Source organism: Medicago sativa, chromosome 2 (genome assembly GCF_051527215.1).
Source record: "Medicago sativa cultivar Bolivia chromosome 2, Bolivia_mono, whole genome shotgun sequence".
NCBI lineage: Eukaryota > Viridiplantae > Streptophyta > Magnoliopsida > Fabales > Fabaceae > Medicago > Medicago sativa.
In genome coordinates this window covers 1,824,415-1,845,115 of record NC_140750.1, presented here as the reverse complement: position 1 = coordinate 1,845,115, position 20,701 = coordinate 1,824,415, and the positions used below count along the sequence as shown (strand labels likewise).

At 34.0% G+C, this 20,701-nt stretch overlaps 2 protein-coding genes and 1 long non-coding RNA gene across 26 annotated transcripts; 1 reads left to right on the top strand and 2 right to left on the bottom strand.

Annotated features, from left to right (window-relative positions):
* Positions 1-184: 184 nt before the first annotated feature.
* On the bottom strand, positions 185-1,557 carry LOC146943494 (uncharacterized). Of its 2 annotated transcripts, none has more exons than XR_015028098.1 (5): positions 1,312-1,557; positions 969-1,028; positions 536-657; positions 374-458; positions 185-275 (listed from the first exon to the last, which is right to left on the bottom strand). It is a non-coding gene; the product is annotated as an uncharacterized LOC146943494 (long non-coding RNA). The 2 variants fall into 2 exon arrangements; XR_015028099.1 differs by having other exon boundaries at positions 374-420.
* A 2,455-nt stretch (positions 1,558-4,012) lies between these two features.
* On the bottom strand, positions 4,013-6,201 carry LOC146943493 (cytochrome b-c1 complex subunit 6-1, mitochondrial). The gene is made up of 4 exons (XM_085741773.1): positions 6,106-6,201; positions 5,639-5,723; positions 4,364-4,453; positions 4,013-4,272 (listed from the first exon to the last, which is right to left on the bottom strand). Coding segments are annotated over exons 1-4 (210 nt in total). The 5' UTR covers positions 6,108-6,201; the 3' UTR covers positions 4,013-4,239.
* Positions 6,202-10,927: 4,726 nt separating this feature from the next.
* LOC146943492 (microtubule-destabilizing protein 60-like) lies at positions 10,928-18,742 on the top strand. 23 transcript variants are annotated; one of them, XM_085741760.1, is made up of 14 exons: positions 10,928-11,065; positions 11,508-11,562; positions 11,650-11,766; positions 12,147-12,215; positions 13,593-13,649; positions 13,750-13,881; positions 13,971-14,080; positions 14,838-14,929; positions 15,097-15,174; positions 15,721-15,861; positions 17,490-17,588; positions 17,671-17,730; positions 17,889-17,983; positions 18,305-18,742. In XM_085741760.1, exons 8-14 carry the CDS (start codon positions 14,894-14,896, stop codon positions 18,417-18,419), a joined length of 624 nt encoding a protein of 207 aa, XP_085597886.1. In that variant the 5' UTR covers positions 10,928-11,065; positions 11,508-11,562; positions 11,650-11,766; positions 12,147-12,215; positions 13,593-13,649; positions 13,750-13,881; positions 13,971-14,080; positions 14,838-14,893; the 3' UTR covers positions 18,420-18,742. The 23 variants fall into 23 exon arrangements, with proteins under 23 accessions (XP_085597886.1, XP_085597881.1, XP_085597896.1 ...); XM_085741755.1 differs by having other exon boundaries at positions 15,088-15,174; XM_085741770.1 differs by having other exon boundaries at positions 14,716-14,929.
* Positions 18,743-20,701: the final 1,959 nt, after the last annotated feature.

Here is a 20,701-nt window from a genome sequence, read left to right as displayed (position 1 = left end):
TAACTAATTAAAATATTGATTCATTGCATAAATACTTCTGAAATTCAATAACCAGATAAGATGAAGAATTTTAATTGAAAAAACATTAGGTTAAAACCTAAGCAATAATTTGATTGAAAAAACAAACGAAAATGAAGATGAGAGATGGAGAGAGAGAGGAACAAACTTTGAGTTGGAATATAAACCTATCAAATGTTTGAAATCAACCTTAAAATAGTTCCAAGTTATCAAAGGATAAACCAATCACATTCCAAATCCAACATGAATAGTCAAATCTGAAAGCAAAAATGAAGTAATTAGGGAAATTAGAGCACAAACAAAACCAGAGTTCAATCTACTCACATACACAGTGGCAGAATATCAAATATATTACCTTTTCAACAACTTTTAAGCTTTTGGGAATCACTCCATGTGTCATATCTGAAGTTTACAAAGAGAGAACCTTAATAAACACCTACCTGTAAAATAAGAAATACGATAAAAATAGATGAGGACGAACTACAAAAAAGTAAGTACAATTTTCATTGGGCCTCACCATGAATGTCAAAATTCTGAAGGACAACTGCTCTTAGTTCATCGGGCTCCATCGGTGATACCATTTTCGGCCGCCAGAGAATTCTTTTTACTATTGTGCTCTTGTTCTTCTTCCATGATGTGCTGAAAAAAATAAAATAAGGTGAGATGGTGGAAACAAATTGCAATAATTATTTTCAAATTGGCATATGCGGCTATAAAACTAACTACACATCAACCAAGTGTAAACTAAATACTTGAAAAATGAAAAAACACCATTAAAGTCGATATAGGGGCACATATAAAATCATCCATATCAGTGTAGAGTAATATCAACCTAGCATAAAACAATTAGTTGTAAAATGAAAAACACGGATAAAAAAAGATAAAGACCTATGATATGATCATCTAAAAAAAACTGCAAAATAAGAAAACAAAATACAAATGAACCTCACCTGAAAAAGTATAGAAGCTTCAAACTTGACTTCCATATGGATAATTTCACATTTCACAACCTGTAAATAAGAGGAAAAACACAACAAATATTATAGTTCATACACAATCATTCAGACACTTTTACATACACCTTGTGGGTTGAAGAAATCAGCAACAGTGCATTTACAAAATTGAAATAACTAATTAAAATATTGATTCATTGCATAAATACTTCTGAAATTCAATAACCAGATAAGATGAAGAATTTTAATTGAAAAAACATTAGGTTAAAACCAAAGCAATAATTTGATTGAAAAAACAAACGAAAATGAAGATGAGAGATGGAGAGAGAGAGGAACAAACTTTGAGTTGGAATATAAACCATTGATTGTCGGTGGCAGTGGATTCATCGGTAGTGAAGGGAGAGGATCGGTTGCATCGACGATGAATATGGTGTCGGAGCAGTCGAGTGAGTGAGAGAGAGAGATGCCTTCTAAACTGGATCAAAAAAGTGGAGTGAGAGGGATGTGAAACTCAGATGAGAGTGCGGATCGCAGAATGAGAGTGTCCTCAGATGAGAGTGTGGATCGCAGAGAGAGAGAAGAAACGCGTGAGAGAAAGAGGGGAAAAATTGTTAGGTTTAGGTTTAAATTAGGTTTAGTAATTAAGCTTTAGGTCAGGGTTAAAACAGGAAATTTAATCCCTAGGTTTAGGTTAAAATTAGGGCTTCAATATTGGCTTGGGACAACTTTTATATATAGAATAGATTTTTAAAAGAGTAATAAATAAATACTATATTCTTTCAAGGTTTTGCATGAATATCCATGAAGGTGTCTTTTAGCAACCCACACCTACCTCAAGGTGTGATTTCCACTTTTTAGTTATAACTTTTTTAAAAGACGCCTTCATAAAAATTAGTTGGTGTCTTTTAGCAAATGCTCATAGAATAACTTGCTAAAAGACACCTTCATATGTCTTCTAGCAAAACAATATCAGTATAATGGAGCAAGCTGATTTAGTCGTAAGGTCGTGAAGTTAACTTCCGTTGTTAGCTTGAGTGTACATCTCATCGACATGCACTAATTTCAAAATAGTTTTGCATTGCCGTCCAATAGAAAAATATCAATCTATTACGTCATACAACGGGTTTCATAATATGTTTATGTTTTGGCAGAAAAAATATCATACAATTGGTTTCAAATATATGTAGATGATTTTACTTAATACAAATATTCATTGGATGTGAGTGTAAAATTATATATGAAATTAGTTTTGTTCGTCATATGGTTAAGTTGTAATCAATCAATAGGACGAAGTTTCGTAAGCTTTGTGTTATTCTCTTCATTCCTTTGTGTTAAGAAAAGTTTTTCGAGTGATAAATTTATCTCAAACATATGTGATTATTAATAAATAACTATGTTATAGATATATTCAAAGTTAACTTTTCATATTCAAAAACAAATTGATAGTATTAATAAATGATTAATATAAAAAATATTTGAAAAAAGAATAATAAATACATCTATTTTTTTTAGAGGACCTTATATTTAGGGGGATTTTATTTTTGTAAATAGTCTTATAATTAAGGATAGAGGGAGTATAAAAAATATGAATTTTAAATATTTCAAAAAGTAGGTATAGTTTTGTCAATTTGTCAAAACAAAAAAAAGAGAGTAGGTGTTAGATAGGTATTAGATTTTTGGCTAAACTTCATTTTTCGCCTCCTAAGTTTCAAAATGTTGCGATTTTGGCCCCCTATTAAAAAAAATGGCAAAAGTGACCTCTCACGTTTAGGGAAATATGCTCTTTTGACCCCCTAACATAAGGGAAATATGTTTTTTGACCCCTTATCTTTACAAAAAGTTGCAATTATGGCCCCTTTTTTGGGACACGTGGCATCTTCTCAGCAATTTTTGGACGAAGGAGGCCAAAATTGCTATTTTTTTTAATAGGGGGCCAAAATCGCAACATTTTCAAACTCAGGGGGCAAATTGTGCACTTTAGCCTAGATTTTTTTAGGCTTAGTTTGTAAAATTGATCGATTAAAAATTGAATGAAATTGATTTATTTTGTATTTTTAGTTTGAAATCAAAAGTTTCGTGTACAAGGAGATTTTAAGTTTAGAGCTGGAGGGGGAGCATCCCGTTGGTGTGCTTGATTATAAAGAAGGGTATATTTTAGGGAGAGGAGTTGGAGTAGACCTTCTCTTTCAAGGTATCAAACTAGCTTTAACGTTCAACCCATTTTATAAATGCAATCTGTGCTGATTTGCAGGTGGTAGAACACCTATAATATCTGCATGCTTTTGCTTCAAATATGTCTCTTTATCCCTTTATTTATGCAGGATTTCTTACTTCATATCATCTTGGATGGAAATCATCAGTGCTTGATTTTCTACGTAGTGACTATTTTGTTTGGAGATACAACCTTTCCCTGCTGATAAAACTAAAAGCACTAGGGTGTGTATAATGGGAAGAAAAAAAAAGTTTTCTACTTCTTCTATCAATTTTACAAATAAAATAAAAATAACTATGTTGTTTGCACTAGGGTGTGTATAATGGGAAGAAAAAAAAAGTTTTCTACTTTTTCTATCAATTTTACAAATAAAATAAAAATAACTATGTTGTTTTTGCTGCTTCTATTTTTTTTCTACTTCTAAAAAAAATTCTACATAAATGAAAGGAAATTCACTAACATCAACACGAATATTAACAAAAAGGAAAAATGAAATTACTTTGTTATAAAAAAAAAAAAAAAAAAAAAAAAGATTGCCTTTATAAATAGGGCTAAACGCCATTAATGACCCCAAATGGCCATATCATTATGCTATTCAAACCAGCTTAAAGATTGCATTTAAAAATGAAATGACAAACAAAAAACTTATTATTACAAGGGAGAAACATGCATTTTGTCCCAAAAATTTGAATCACCTTAGCAGGAACCTCAAGACAAAATTATTCCATGAATCCCCGATACTCAGTTCAGTCATTCACAAAACAAGCGGAATTCAACAAATGACTGCCACGGGAAAGCAGCAAGACAGACTATAAATCCAAAAGGCCCGTTTCCAAACACATTTTTCAAACTTGACAAAAAACTTGGTCTATACCAGCATACTTCCAAACACATTATTAATTATCACCCAACTCCATGGGATCAAAATTTCCCAATAAGAAAAATAAAAACCATACAGGGCATGAGTTTTGGTTACAAAATCACATGTTTAGGAGTAGTTATTTGGAAATGAAGATAAAACAAAACAACATTATAATACCAAAATATTCTCCCGGATTACTTCAGTTTGGTGAATAGCTTTGGTGCAACCTGCATTGCAAGATTATGATTTATCAGGCATACAACAGCAAATGAAGTGGATCAATGGCTATTTACAAACTAAACATAAACGAATACTTACACATTTGTCAACGCAATACCAATAATCAAAATATTGTCCAGTGCAGTGTTTCTGCCCAGAATCATCACCTTGTATCCTTTTAATGCATGCCTGTATAAATTTAGAGTATTAATTTTCTTTGCATGAAGTTCTTTCAAAAACAAAAAGAAGGTGGTATAAAAACGCCAACACTTGTTTTTATTCTAAATTTGTCATGGCGCATCAATAGGAGTTGCTATCGTGTGGCTGGAGTGAAGTCAGCCTCGGAGCATCAGGAGATGAAATTTTTCCACTAACGTAATACAATGTTGGTTCTCTCGAAGTCTCAGCTCAAAAGAAGGAAGGGGGATATAAGAGGCAGCCCCCGCTAAAATAAACTTTTATTCAACAAAGTTGGAACCGTGATCTCTCTACCCTATTCCTGCATGCCCCAAAAATGAATATTGAGGCCTTGGTTTGTATCAAAATCCATTGTGTAGGATCTCAAACAGATAGAAAAGACTCACTCTCATGGCTACAGTCCATCCACCTGCATTGTTATATTGATTTCCTCACTTGGAACAGAATCCTAAAATCCCTCACAAAATACTACAGCAGAAGAATTGTATTTTTTATAGAATGAGAAATGAAAGAAGAGCAATATGCATCGGCATAAAGGAAGAGCACTTAAAAGTTAGTTAGACTGGCTTGTCGTAGCTCGGCATAATAATTTAGTTTCATGACTACCTAGCCAGTAGCCACTCATTCAATCTAAAATCTAAATCACTCGGATAATAATATTGTATAGCCTCTGCCAGATAACTCCTCCAACAATCAAAGATTTCCTACGCCAAATTGCTTCATTTTATTTATTTTCATTTATTGACCTTATCCTTACTAGTACTCCCTTCCAAGTTCCTTTCATAAAATTCTCCGATCGCATTTTTCAGTAAACAATACTACCATAATAAAATGTACAAATGTAAAAGGGATAACACAATTAATTAATAAAAGAAATACCCACTAAAAACGCCTATCTGCTATGAATTCTTAAACCTGTAAAAAAATGAGTTTAATTTTCATGCACAGTTAGGGTAAAAGTTTAGCACTGTCAACACATCATAATCAATCAGAACAAACATTTCTAATTATTTGATAGTTATGATTGATTAACGGTGTTAAAATTCTTTACACTGACAGTGTATATGAAATAAACTCTATTGTTTTTTACTGATAGCTTAAATTAAGAACAAAGCTCGTCTTTACACGATCTAGCTTATAATTCTACTCTTCAAGATAATAATAAAATCCACACACCTGGTATTCAAGTAATGGTCTCACACATTTTGGTTTGCAAGACTCTTCGAGAAGCTTCTTAGGATCAACAGGTTCCTCGTCAGCCCTGAATTCACAACAATATCCAAACATGACCTTATAAGAATTCATAACTCTTAAAGTAGCAAAATAAAATAAGAACTACAAAAGCATCAATACAAAAAATAATAATAAAAAGCATATACACTTTAAACAGGCGCGTCAAAATGATTAAACGAAATTCATAATAATTTTTTCCTAGATTAATATTCACTAAATCAACAACAAGCACATAATTAGACAGATTCAGATCATGAATTTCTAGATTTAAACAACATTTAATCGGAGTAAGGTCTCAAAACCCTAGATTTAAAAATTGGGGAAATAAGAAGCATTTGCATTCGAATCGAATATAAATAGTGGATGAAGGAGATGAAAAATGAAAGAAACAGAGAAGCTTTGATACATACATGGCGGAGTGTGAAGAGAAGTTGCAGAGAGATGAGGTGGTAGGCGGTGGTTGTCGTTTCGTGTGGGAACCGCGCAGTCGTGATTTCTAATCAACTAAATCAAATAATGGATCGATGTGGTGGTATAAAGTAAAACCCCAATGTAGGTTTTTTTTCTTAAAAAAAAAAACTTATTTTTTTAACATTTGTTTGAGATTAAAAAAAATTATCAAAACATTATTTTTGAACCTCTTCGCATATCTGAGCTAAGCTCACGAGCTAAGTTCACGAGGACACATTATTTTTCAATCTAAACCGAATAATTAGTATATCAAAAAAAATAATGAAAACTTTTTTTTTTTTTGACAAGAAAAATAATGAAAACTTATTATGATTAGTTTTCTCAAAATTTATGTTTTTTCAAGAACAAGATTATTATGATTAGTTTTCTCAAAATTTATGTTTTTTCAAAAACAAGAAGCAGATTAGGAAAAAAAAAACAAGTTAAAATTATTTATTGGGTTGTAAAGAAAAAAAAATGCTTTTAAATTGTTTTAACACAAAATCTATTGTTTTAACGACGTACGGGGCGCCAGTTATATCCCACAATAAGGTAACTACTAATGCTGGCTCTTCTGTGAATGGAGACTCACAGGTGTCTGTTAATAATGAATGGTCGAATTGGTTGGCTCTTCATGGTAATAATAAGGTTGTTGGTGAGGATATTCGGGGGATTGGGAAGGTGATTGGGTTGAATTTTGAGGGGGTTAATCACAATATGTTTGAAGTGTTGTCGAAGGGAGTTCGTAAAAATAAAGAGGGTGTAGGGGCTGGAGAGTAGCGTGGAGAGGGTGTGGAGGTAGGTTGGGGTGGGTGAGGTGGTAGTGTTTAAAATGAAGATTATTTCTTGGAACGTAAGGGGGTTGGGGAGTTTTGAAAAGCAAAGGGAGGTGAGAACATTGAGGGAGAAAAATCCATTTATTTTGTGCATTCAAGAAACAAAGTTAGCCATTGTTGATGATTTCGTGTGTACAACCATTTGGGGAGATGCTTGTGTTGGTTTTTCTTTTCGGCCTTCGTTGGGGGCTTCAGGAGGATTGGTGACTCTTTGGGACAGCAATGAAGTTGATGTGTGGTCGACAATCTCCTTTGATCATGTGTTAGGGATTGTTGGTCGTTTTGTGAAATCTGGTGAGTTGTTTGTTGTCTTCAATGTGTATGCCACGTGTGATGTTACTCGTCAGCAGGTTCTATGGGATAATATCTCTAACAGATTGGTGTCTCTTGCTGGGCAAAATATTTGTGTGTGTGGTGATTTCAATGCGGTTCGGTGTGAATCAGAGCGGCAAAGTGTCAGAAATAATTTTTCTCAGGTTGGGGCAGCCGCTTTGAATCAGTTCATTGATAATAATTTGTTGATTGATTTGCCTCTTCGGGGTCGCAACTTCACGTGGTTCCGAGGGGATGCAAAATCTATGAGCCGAATTGATTGTTTTTTGTTGTCGGATAGTTGGTGTGTGACTTGGCCGAGTTGTTCTCAAGTGGCTTCAACGCGTGGTTTGTCAGATCATTGCCCGTTAATGCTTTATGTCGATGAGGAAAATTGGGGACCAAGACCACTTCGCATGTTGAAATGCTGGGAATCCTTTTCTGGGTATCGAACATTTGTTGAAGAAAAGTGGAGGTCGTTTGATGTCGACGGATGGGGTGGTTATGTGTTGAAAGAGAAATTCAAGTTAATTAAATTGGCTTTAAAAGATTGGCATCAGCGTCACGCTCAGAATTTACCGGCAAAAATTGTGACATTGAAGGATAAAATTATTGATATCGACTTAAAAGGTGAGACCACGGTACTCCTTGATGGGGAGGTGGAGGAGCTGCATCGGTTAACTGAGGAAATGTTCTCGTTGTCCAGAGTTAATAACAGTATTTGTTGGCAGCAATCTAGGGCCCTTTGGTTGCGAGAAGGGGATGCTAATTCAAAAAATTTCCATGGTATTATGTCTGGTAGAAGACGTGGAAATGCAGTGGTTTATTTTGTTGTTAACGGGGTGTCTATTGAGGGGGTTGATAATGTTCGTAATGCTGTGTTTACACATTTCTCTTCTCATTTCAAAGCGCCAAGGGTGGAGCGCCCCACAATGGAGGCTTTTCAGTTCCCTTCTTTGAATCACAGAGAGGGTATTAGCCTGGTGAAACCGTTTACTGTGGAGGAGGTTAAAGTTGCGGTGTGAGATTGTGATAACTATAAGTGTCCGGGTCCTGATGGTGTTACTTTTGGCTTCATTAAGGATTTTTGGAATATTTTGTGTGATGATATCATGCGTTACCTGGTGGAATTTCATAGAAATGGGCGACTGACTAAAGGGATAAATAGCACGTTCATTTCTCTTATTCCTAAGGTTGATAGTCCTCGGCGATTGAATGATTTTAGGCCTATTTTTTTGGTGGGAAGCATGTATAAAATTCTGACGAAGGTTCTTGCTAATAGATTGCGGCAGGTTATTGGGTCCGTTATTTCTGATTCTCAGTCTGCTTTCATTAACGGTCGTCAGATTCTTGATGGTATTCTGGTGGCGAATGAGACTGTTGATGAAGCTTGCAAACGACGGAAAGAATTACTTCTTTTTAAAGTGGATTTTGAGAAAGCCTATGACTCTATAGATTGGGGATATCTAGATGAGGTGATGCGTAAGATGGGTTTCCCGACTCTTTGGCGAAAATGGATAAAAGAATGCATTAGCACGGCTACCGCCTCGGTGTTGGTTAATGGTTCCCCGACGGATGAGTTTCCTTTGGAAAGGGGGTTGAGGCAGGGTGACCCTCTCTCCCCTTTTCTTTTCCTTTTGGCTGCTGAAGGTTTCCACGTGCTGATGAATGCAATGTCTTCTAATTATCTCTTCAATGGTTATAGTGTGGGTATCAGTAATCCAGTGGTGGTATCTCATTTGCAATTTGCAGATGACACACTTATTTTAGGAGAGAAATCTTGGGCAAACATTCAAATGATGCGTGCGGTTTTAATGTTGTTTGAGGCATTATCTGGGTTGAAAGTTAACTTCTCAAAAAGTCAATTGGTTGGAGTAAATGTTTCTGATTCTTGGTTGTCTGAGGCAGCTTTGGTGTTAAGATGTCAGGTTGGTAGCCTTCCGTTTATGTATTTGGGGCTGCCCGTTGGTGGGAAGGCGTATCGTTTGGATTTTTGGAAACCGATTATTCATCGTATTAATTCTAGACTGTCGGGTTGGAAATCTAAACATTTATCTTTGGGTGGTTGCTTGGTTCGGTTAAAATTTGTCCTGTCATCGCTACCTGTTTATGCCCTTTCTTTCTTTAAGGCTCCGTCAGGTATCATCTCCTCTATTGAATCTCTTTTAAAATGTTTTTTTTGGGGGGGGGGGGGGGGGGGGGGGGAAGTGAGGACCACAAAAAAATTTATTGGATTGATTGGAATTCTGTTTGTATGAGTAAGGAGGTTGCCGGGTTGGGGGTTAGGAGAATTAGGGAGTTTAATAATGTGTTGTTAGGAAAATGGTGTTGGAGGTTGTTGGTTGAGAAGGAGAGCTTGTGGTGTAGGGTGTTGTCGGCCCGTTATGGTGTGGAAGGCGGCCGTGTGTTGGATGGAGGCCGTGATGCCTCTTCCTGGTGGCGTGCTGTCACTACGTTACGTAGGGAGGGGTGGTTTAGTGACCATGTTAGTCGAGAGGTGGGTAATGGGAAGGGATCAATGTTTTGGTCAGATGTGTGGGTTGGTGGAGCGGCTTTTAGGGATAGGTTCAGCAGACTTTTTGATTTGTCGTTGCTAAAGGAGGTGTCTGTGTTTGAGGCGAGTCAATTAGGTTGGGGGGAGGATGGAGAGGTGTGGAAGTGGAGAAGAGGGTTGTTTTCGTGGGAGGAGGAGATGGTGGGGGAATTATGTTTACTTCTTCGAAATGTGATTTTACAGGTTGACAGAGATGATAGGTGGCTTTGGAGTTTGGAATCAAGCAAGGATTTCACTGTGCGGAGTGCTTACAAAGTTCTTGTTCATCCGTATCATCAAGCCACTACGGTTTCATCTAAGTTTCTTTGGCATAAGGATGTCCCTCTGAAGGTTGTTCTTTTCGCTTGGCGTTTGTTCCGTGACAGGTTACCTACTAAGGATAACTTGTTCCGTCGTGGAGTTATAGCTTCTGACGATCGTTTGTGCGTTGGTGGTTGTGGGGTGGTGGAAACTTCCCCCACTTATTTTTACACTGTCATTTTTTTGGGGAAGTTTGGCACTTTATTCACCGTTGGTTGGGTGTCTGTTCGGTCCTACCTGGTGAACGCGCGGCTCATTTCAATCGATTTGGTCATGTTGGCGGAAATTGTTCTAAGGTGCGGTACTCCATTTTGCTCTTGATATGGTTTGCTACGGTGTGGGAAATATGGAAGGAAAGAAACAACAGAATATTCAATGGCAAAGTTTGTTCGACACAACAATTAGTTGATAAGATTAAGTCCCTGTCTTTTGTGTGGTTGAAGGCGAAAATCGCAAATCTCTCCTTCAATTATTATGCTTGGTGGCTTAGTCCATTCACTATGTTGGGCATCGGTTAATGTTTCTTTCTCTGTATACCTTGGTTCGGTTTTACTGTTTTCTTTGTACATATGTTGTGACTCTGGTTCTTTCCTGGTACACCTTGTACTAGGGAGAACTCTTTGATTGGGTAATATAATTCCATTTTAGCCTTCTACTAAACTAGATAGGAAAATGAATGTCCGTGCCAATTACCATTTTGCCCTTATTGGGGGTATTTTGGTAAAATAATTATTTGCCTTGCTTGCCCTATATATATGTGTAAAGAGAAAAAAAAAACGGTAAAAAGGGAAAAGAGAGAGAGGGTCGGGAAGCAGAGAAAGAAAGGGGATGAGAGAAAGAGAGAAACGATTTCTCTCCCTAAAACTCATGTTCTTCCTTCTTCTTCCTTCTTCCGTTTTCATTTCTGCTTCATCAAAGGTAGTAACAACCCTTCTTCTTTTGTTTTTCATTTTCATTTTCTTCTTCATCAAAGTTAATTTCTGGGGTTGATTAATTTATTTAGTTTTTCAGCAATCTAATGTCATGCATGTCTCAGATAGAATAAATTTTGTGTGTAATCTGTTTTATTTTTGTTTTAGCTTTTGTGTTTTGGTGATTCTGGGTTTTTTTTGTTGTTGATTCTGTTTTTGGTGTGATTATGTTTTTGTTTTTGTTGTTTTTGGTTTCCTTTCCCTCATGCATGTAGAAATTTGATGAATTTAGAGTTAGGTTTTCATTTGGGGGAAAAGGGAATTTTTATGGTTTTATGAAATTGAGTAATAAACAGTAAAGTAATATATGTCCCAAAACATGAATTCATGATTATGCTTCTTTTTTCATTGTATAAGTGATTATGCTTAAATTGTTTATTGACAAGTAGTTGTAGATAGTGATCCTATGATAGAGGTGGTTTGGATTTCTGACTATGCTATTGGGTAAGAGTTCATTTTCCAGAGATTTTAAATGCTCAGCTTATCTGTAATTGTAAATTTGTGGTAAGGCATTTATTGTCATTTCTGCAGGTTATCTAAAATGTAAAGTGCATACAAGGATTGGTTATAGCAAGTGAAGAAGCTAAAAGCTAAATACATTGTAAAGCAGGGATTTTTTTTTCTGCTTCTGCTTGCTAGAGACAAGGGGTGTGTGATATATTCTACTATCGATGATTTGGCGAGCATACAAATTCTACTGTCATGTTTTGATGTAAACAATTAGGCTAAGTAGCGCTGCCGGCTCAAAAACCATAGTTGATGTCTATAGAAAGTATGACTAGGCATATAAGATGGTTGCCATTTAACTTGAACACCATAAGTGAATGACTGATGCTTTTGTAGGTGCAATGTACAGAAATGAATGAAAGCACTAACTGATGCTTTTGTTTTGATTGTTGAGTTTGATGTTGATCTGTTTTTATAGGCTGCAGTTGCACATTTTCTAAATAGATATAAAAATGTGGCATCGTAATTGGATTTGTTTTAGGTTTTTGTTGATGAATATTTGGGTTTTGTTTGTGTTTCAGTACCATCCAGATGAGTGCAAAGGAAGAGATTGTGGGGCGCAGTTTTACTTGATCAATGAGGCTTATGATGTGAGTTTTCCTAAATTAAAACATTCTGACGATAGCTGATTAAGTTATAACATTTATGGTACTTCAGTGATTTACATTCTGGTCTGTTTAAGGCATTGTTTATGTTTTAATCAATACTGTTACTCATGCACAAGAAGCTAAGAACATAAAATGAGAAAGGTTTACAGTTATCTCTGAGCTATCCTTCATTGTTTTTGAGTGAAAATTGAACCATTGGAAAATGACAAAATTTAACACGAAATAGGCTCTGGAAGAACTTAATTTTGTTATTCTATGACTGAGAAAATTGAGTTAGAAGTTTGAGCTGCTGAAGTAAAAATCTGAACTGTTGTTGTTGGAATGTCCTGTCATATCTCTCTATTCATGCACCAGTTTGAAATGTGACTTATACCATTAGAAAGAAGACGGAAATTAACTTGAAATAGGCTTTGGAATTGCTTAATTCAATTATGTTATGATGGAGAAAACTGAGTTACAAGTTTCAGTTGTTGAATAAAAAATATGCTCTAATGTGGTTGGAATGAATAAATAATTCTAGATGTTGGTTCTTTGTTTGTTACTATAAAGAGAATATTATAGAGAATATGACAAATTTGTACATGTATATATTGGAGATCTGTCACTGGAATTTGTATATTTGAGGTAAGAACTGTTTGGTCTATTTGTTTGGATTGTGCATACACTGCAATTGGTTTAAAAAGTACTATAAATTCTGGATTTTATCTTTCAGTTGTGATGGAGGAGAGAAAAAGCTTTAACAATCTTAGTTATTTAATCGGGGAAATTCCCTGCTATTTCTCTGTTTGTTTATTTTAGATTCTGCATTTAACTTATGACATTAAAGCTTATGTATGATAGCAGAAACCTTGGGAAGATAGTAACTGAGGCATGTGCATTTAACTTATGACATTAGAGCTTATCTATCAAATAATGCAGGAAGATCAAAAAGCAATACTAATGTCATATTCATCATCATACTTACCTGATTATTTCCCTTAATTTCCCATTCTTTTTGATGAATCTGCAGGATTTTTTTCCTTCTATAGTTAATAGATCCTGTGAAAAATTGAGACCTGTTTGTTCTTCTATGTACATTTGTATCCTATGCACTATTGTAGCCATTTCAAAGTCATATTTTCTGTTGCATTGTCATCTTTATTGTTGTGATGCTATATGTTTGGTTATATCATTATTTTAAAAGGTCTTTGTACTTTTGTGGAATTGGTTTTGAATTTGTCTTATTTTTGTAGTATTTATGTTTTATTCAATTTGAATTTGTCTTTGTACTCACAAAGTGTTTGAGAAAATGTCTCAATAAGAAAATGGATGATATTGTTAGTTTTGATCTCAAAATAAGAAAATATGGTTGAGTATCAGAGTGCTGATCATGAACAACAAATGAAAATACTCCGGCCTGCTCCTTTTGTGGAGGAGGTAATACCAATAATCATCTGTTTAGGATATCATCAGATTGGATTTCTTTATGCGAGTAATTTGTCTGACTCATCACTAATGTTCATTTTTTTTATCTTAGGTTTCTTATCCTTCAGCTCGACAAGCCTCTTGGTCGCTGGATGATCTTCCACGAACAGTAGCTATGTCTTTGCATCAAAGGTCCTCTGTGCAAGCATGGATTTTCATCCTTCTCACCAAACCTTACTCCTTGGTATTTCCTAAAAATTTTATACACATGTATAATGTTTCATTACTAAAATCCTGACAAGTATTATAAGAATGCATTTTTCCATTGAGCAGTTGGTTCAAATAATGGTGAAATTTCACTTTGGGAACTTGGGATGCGAGAAAGGCTGGTGTCAAAACCATTCAAGATATGGGACATATAAGCATGCTCATTACCATTTCAGGTTTGAATTTCATTTGTTAATGAGTTCTCATACTGTGCAATATTAAAAACCATTGGAGTCTTATAGTTGAGAATTTAATTTACACCTTCTGTTAGTCGTGTCACATGGAACCTTGATGGAAGTTTTGTGGGTATGTGATGTTTTAAAATATATTTTGTAGTTGTCAAACTCAATATCCGAAAAATTGGGAATTCATAAAGAATGAATTTTGATAGATAGAGAGTAGATTGTGTTTCTCCAAAAAAGTTGAGTGCTGTCATGATGAAATTGTGTTTCTCCAGAAAAGTTGAGTGCTGTTTGTTTTGGTGAATGAATTTTGGGAGATGGCTATTCAGTTCCAATTCAAGTCTTTTGCTTCAAGATTGTTTTGCCAAAGTCAAGTTATCATATTTATGTCATTTCTGATAATCCAATTCAAGTCTTTTGCTTCAAGATTGTTTTGCCAAAGTTAGGTTATCATATTTATGTCAGCTCTAATAATCCAATTCAATTATGTTACTTCAAAATTCTGTTATCATTTATACTCTATTTACTTGAAAATTGTTTTTCGACAACTTTGAAATGGATGATATTCTTTTATTCAAATTTTAAGTTCTGGTGGTATTCCATTTGATCATTTTGATATTTCTTTGCAGCAAGTTCATCTACTTCGATATGACTCATGGGATGAGATGCAATTTTGGTCTTAGATTTATTTCTTTACATTGATTGATTTTATTGGGACATTTACAATCCCTTTTGTTGTTACTAAGTGCAGGTGAAGAACAAAGATTTGAAAATGAAAGTTAAATTCAAAATTTGAGAAGTTCGATAATGGTTCAAAGTATGTTGATGATGAGTGGTGAAGAGGTAAATTCCAAACACACAAACAAATAGGATCCCTTCTCTATGTATTTAATATGAGTGGTGAAATGTGATCATATAGAATGATTTGAATATATGATTGTTAGTATGTGGTTATGTCCCAACAGCAAACTAGCTCTTTATAATGTTTTAAACTAATCAAGGGTTTGCAGATTTCTTGTGCCGATAACCAAATTCATATATTAAAGATCTCTTCTATGGAGATAATGAGGTCTATTTCAGGGATCAAGGTTAGTTCCTTTATTTGGTCTATTCATAATATTGTTTATGGGATCGATCATCAGTGCGTCTTGAAATATATTTGGCATGACACATCATTGTTTAGTCTTACAATTTTAAAGTCTCAAATGTCTATCCACCATCATTATAAATTTTCTACTTAATTAGGCATGAAAACTTGCATCACGTCGGTCAACTTTAAACACCATGTTTGATATGAAGAGTGACTTTGTAATTCACTTCCACAACTAACATGATGAGAATATATAAAAACTGTATGCCACGTATCCTTATTTGGTCTTACAATTTTAAGTCTCATAATTTTAAACACCATATTTGATATGAAGAGTGTTTTTAATTCACTTCCACAACCAACTTTGTTGAGAATATATAGACTGTTATGCTAAATGGACATTTGCCTTTTGAAAATGATCTTGCAAGAACAATGGGAAAACTGATTTTTATTTATCTATACATTACATGTTTATTTTGATAACATGCATAAGAAATGCATTTGTTGAAGGTTTGATAAGAACCTGACATTCGCTTTTTTCCAGCCTCCTTTGTCTTCTCAAGAAATATGTGAAAGTATTTCTAGCCAAGCAGCCGTTGACCGCTCTTCTGGTTTAATGGCTCTACAAACAGATAATTATGGCATCCAATTCTACAGCTTATTTGCTAATCGTAGACTTTATGAGGTGATATCTTGATGTTCAATTTTCTTTATTATTATTAATTTGGTGTTTGGTCTGGTATTTCTAGATTAATTTATAATTACTTTTAGTTATTTAGTTGAGGCATTCCATGATGTTTCTCTATTTGCCTATTCGAGGTTCTGCTTTCAACCTATAATAGTAGAGCTTGCTTATAAAAAAATAAATTATAGGGATTAATTTGTCTTGGCTTGGTTGATTACTATATACAACTTGGATGCCTTATATATTGTTATTTTTTAAATGTACATGAGTCTTATATGTTGAAGTGTGTTGATGAAGAAAAAAATCAAAAGTATATTGTGACAATTAGAGTTGAGTTTGAGCTTGCTTCATTTGAGTTTATGAATTATATTTCAGTTTCCATAAGTTATTGGTTTCCGAAGTAGGATTTGTATTGTTTATTCTATACCAGGAAAGATGATTACAAATTGAGGCTTATATATTGTTTTTTTTTCAAATGTACACGAGTCTTATATGTTGAGGTGTGTTGATGAAGAAAAAAAATCAAAAGTATATTGTGACAATTAGATTACATAATATTTGCACTATTTGGTCGTGGTGATTTTGTTAAAGAAATGTTCCTCTTCACATATCTCTTTGCACTATTTTTCTTGGAAGGCTTTTTTCCCGCACTAAACTAGCATTAGACAGCGAGGAACCAAAGATAATAACTTCTATTGTTGTAACCTTCATTAGCATTAGACGATGAAGAATCAAAGATAATACTTTCTCTATATTCTCTAACAAGAATAGTCGACAAATATTCAATTAGCAATGTAATCAAAAATCTCAATGAGGTATTACAAAGTGGTATTATGATGAATTGGTATTTTTTTATACAGTGTTTTCAATGTTTAGGGACTATGATTATATCAAGGACCTGAATTTTTGCAACTGATCTTGTGTATGACTCTAGAAGTAGTTATTATAAAGTCAAAAGTTTCTGTTTATTTGATGGTTATGATTAATTGATGGTTTAAAAATTCTTTACATTGACGGTGTATATGAATTAAATCCGTAAATGGTTATATGATATTGCTTCAAAACTTTGAACTGAATTGTGTTATAAAGCAGCCTTATATTTAATATCCTAGCATAACATGGCAATGAGATAGCAATTCCCAATTAGGATTTAGGACAGTACATTACGACAAGCATTGTATATCATCTCATAATTTAATCTAAAATAATTCTATATGATCATTTTTGCTCTTGCTGGTTGTTTGGCTGCCCTTAATGAGGTTAGGTTAATCTCCAATGGTAAAACATTGTCTTGACCGTATATCAGTTGATATGGAGTAAATTCAGTTTCAGTGGAATTAGAAATCCTTATAGCTCAGAATATCTCACCGTTTCATGCCATTTTCTGAGTTTGTCCTCGGTGTTTTTCTTTATCAAATCTATGATAATTTTGTTGGTAGTCTCTGCTTGTCCATTAGCCTAAGCATAATATGAAGATGAATGAATCAACTTAATCCTAACTGCATTGAACCTTCATTAGCCTGGGATTGAATGAATCAGCTTAATCCTAAGATGAGGATGAATGTATCTATGATAATTCTGTCTGTAGCTTCTGCTTGTCCATTTGTCTAAGCATTCTTTTGTTACAGTGCTTGCTAAAACTTCCAGTGGAAGAAAGCACAAAGCCTATTGACGTGAAGCTTCATAGTGATTCGAGGGCAATTGGTCGCGCTGAATTTTATCGTCGGGTGCATATTTCATCTACTCTTTCTTTCCCCTTTAGTTTTACACATCATGAAATGTAAAATTGATGAATGCTTAACTGTGTAGGTGTCTGAAAAATTGAGTTTGATAGAACAACAGAAAATGGAATTGGAAAGACAACAAAAGGTACCATGTTTACCAACTGTCACATCTCAAATCAATAACTTCTGATTTTGAGTTACTGTGTTTTCCAACTTTCACATCTCAAATCAGTGTGTCCTAATTTTTAGTTACCATGTTTTCCTTTATCTAAAATGTTGATGTCTGTATATATTCCCTTACAGTTGGCTGAAGAGGAAGAGATTAGGAGATTGAGGAAGGAAGTCATTCCTAAGGCGCAACCAATGCCTTATTTTGACAGACCGTTTATTCCAAGGAGGTAATGGATGATCAATATCATAATGAACACTATTAAAAAATGTTATGAATTATAGTATATTTTTAATAGTTTCTTGGCATATCATTTTGTGATTCGGATATCGTGCAGTTACTGCATGTCTGCATGACACAATTATCCATCTTGGTCATTCGATTTCAAAATCAATGGCAAAGATTATTTAAAGTTTATTTGATGAAAGGTGTAATGTGAACCGATTGATTTTTAATCGATTCCCGGAATCAGTTAATGTGTGCACTACAGTGAATCTGGATCCATTATTTTGTGCATCTTTCTGTCTCATTTGTATATTTTGATTTAAAGGTCAATGAAGAATCCAACTATACCAAAAGAATCGAAGTTTCACATACCTCACCATAAGAAGATCAAGTGCTTGACATTGAATGAAATGAGATCATACTCTTCATGCTTTAACTGAGAATTCAAAGGACTTTTACTGATGTGAATGTTGATGATTCAAGAGGTCATTTGCTTATGTGAAGAGAAATATTCAATTTGTATATGGACAAGCAATATTAGTTGCAAATTTTGGTTTTACCTTTGATCAATTGTATCAATTGTAGTGCAATAATTTTGTACTGCTAGACATAAGCAGATGAATTAAGGCAAAAGGTATCTTCTTTTCATTGAAATGAAATGAACTTACTTTTTTTTGGGATGTGAATTCATTGTTACTTTTCAATCTCATTATATAATAACTACAAGTCTTCATTTATCACAATGTCATATTTTCTATGCATAATTATGATTCTTAAAAGTTGGATAATTTTCATACATCTTTGTAACATATTAAATTTTCAAATTCAATCAAAATAATTGTTTTCCTTAATCTATCAAAAAGAGTTTTCCTTAATGTTCGCTATGTTCCGTCACATTTGCAAAAATCAACCTCACAAATATTTTTATTCACGATGTCATTTAATGATACGAAATATTTTTATTTCCTTTCTTCAACCTCGCAAACACACACACACACACACACACATTAGCGTTTAGAGTAACACTTTATGTGCATCTGTATGTTGGGTGTTCACACACACACATTAGCGTTTAGAGTAACACTTTATGTGCATCTGTATGTTGGGTGTTCTTCTGTATGGTATTCTTATAACGAAATGCCACGCCCAAGCTAAGGATCTAACTCCAAGTAGTCCTGACAAATGATGATTGAGGCGGGATTTGACATTTTTAAACCATGAAATAATTCGGTTTATGCAGCTTTGATCATCACATTTATGAAGGACAACAATTCTCCGTAATTTGCACATTTCTCCTTCAGAGCAATTTTTTTTAAAAATACGTTATTCAACACGTGCGAAGGACAACAATAATGAGGCTTATGATGTAAGTTATAACATTTATGGTACTTCAGTGATTTACATTCTGGTCTGTTTAAGGATTGTTTATGTTTTAATCAATACTGTTACTCATGCACAAGAAGCTAAGAACATAAAATGAAGAGGGAAGAAGGATCGACTCTCCTTCCAGCACCACATCTACCATGTTTTCCTATGAACTTACTTCTGTCATAACATTACCTTATTCAGTAATGATGGTAAAGCCGCAAAGAGCTTGTGCTGAATCTTTGACAGCCAAAACCAAGAGATTGTGGAATCAATGCTTCTCCTATTGGCAAGATGATATCAATTTCTAATCCTCAATGTGAAATTGAAGTTGAATCATCTCCTACTCACAGTTGTGGCAGAAACTCGATTGTGGGAGACACATATTGTACTAATAATTAAGTTATTCAATGTTTGCCACAATCTGACCTACTTCCCGAATAAGTTACACCCTCATAATGGCTACTTTAACCGGAGTAAATTGTAGTGAAATAGTTCCAATGAAAACCAAACTTTCATTAATATTTTGATAAAGATTGTTCATTTGCTCATTTTTTCTTTGAAACATTTTTTTTGCAATGGTTTCGTTTATGGTAGACCTATCTAAGATTTGATATGTTATGGATCATGGTTTTTTATATTTATAGCATGTATATCTAAATTTCGAATCAGTTTACTTTTAAACTTATGAAGGGCATTTTGGTAAATCAATTATTGGAGTTTTTTTTTGGGGTTGCCCTATGAATTTCCATTTTCGCCCCTAACCAATTTTTTTTAATTATTTTCTAATTCTTATATTTTTAATAACTTTTAATTATTTTCCAATTTTTATATTTTTAACTATTTTTCAATTTTTTTCTCCCAAATTCAGTTGTTTCTACATTGCCGTTGTGGGAGATTAAGGTATCGTTTGACCCGACTTTTTTCAAATTTCTCTACATTTTTAAGGAGAGTAGACAACTACATTTAAAAAGTTGGTAGTAAGAAACATATATGTGACTTTATGTTCTCTTTGTCAAATACTGACTTCTTATTGACTTTTAAAGTAACAAATAATTATATTCAACGGATGAATATAACTATTAATTTTAAAGTATATATGTGACTTTATGTCTCTTTATCAAATACTGACTTGAAAGCTTATGATAAAAGATTTTATTTTGCTCAATTTACATTATTATAAGAATACCGTATATGTGCCAAACAAAATCATGGTATCTACTTTTAGCTATACTCCTGTGGAGTTTGAACAAACAAGTTAATCTTATAAGTCTATTAGATTTATTTGTAATTTCTTAAATCTCTAGATTCTAAACAGGTCATTTTAATTTTGAAAGTTCGAATAATTTGTGGATAT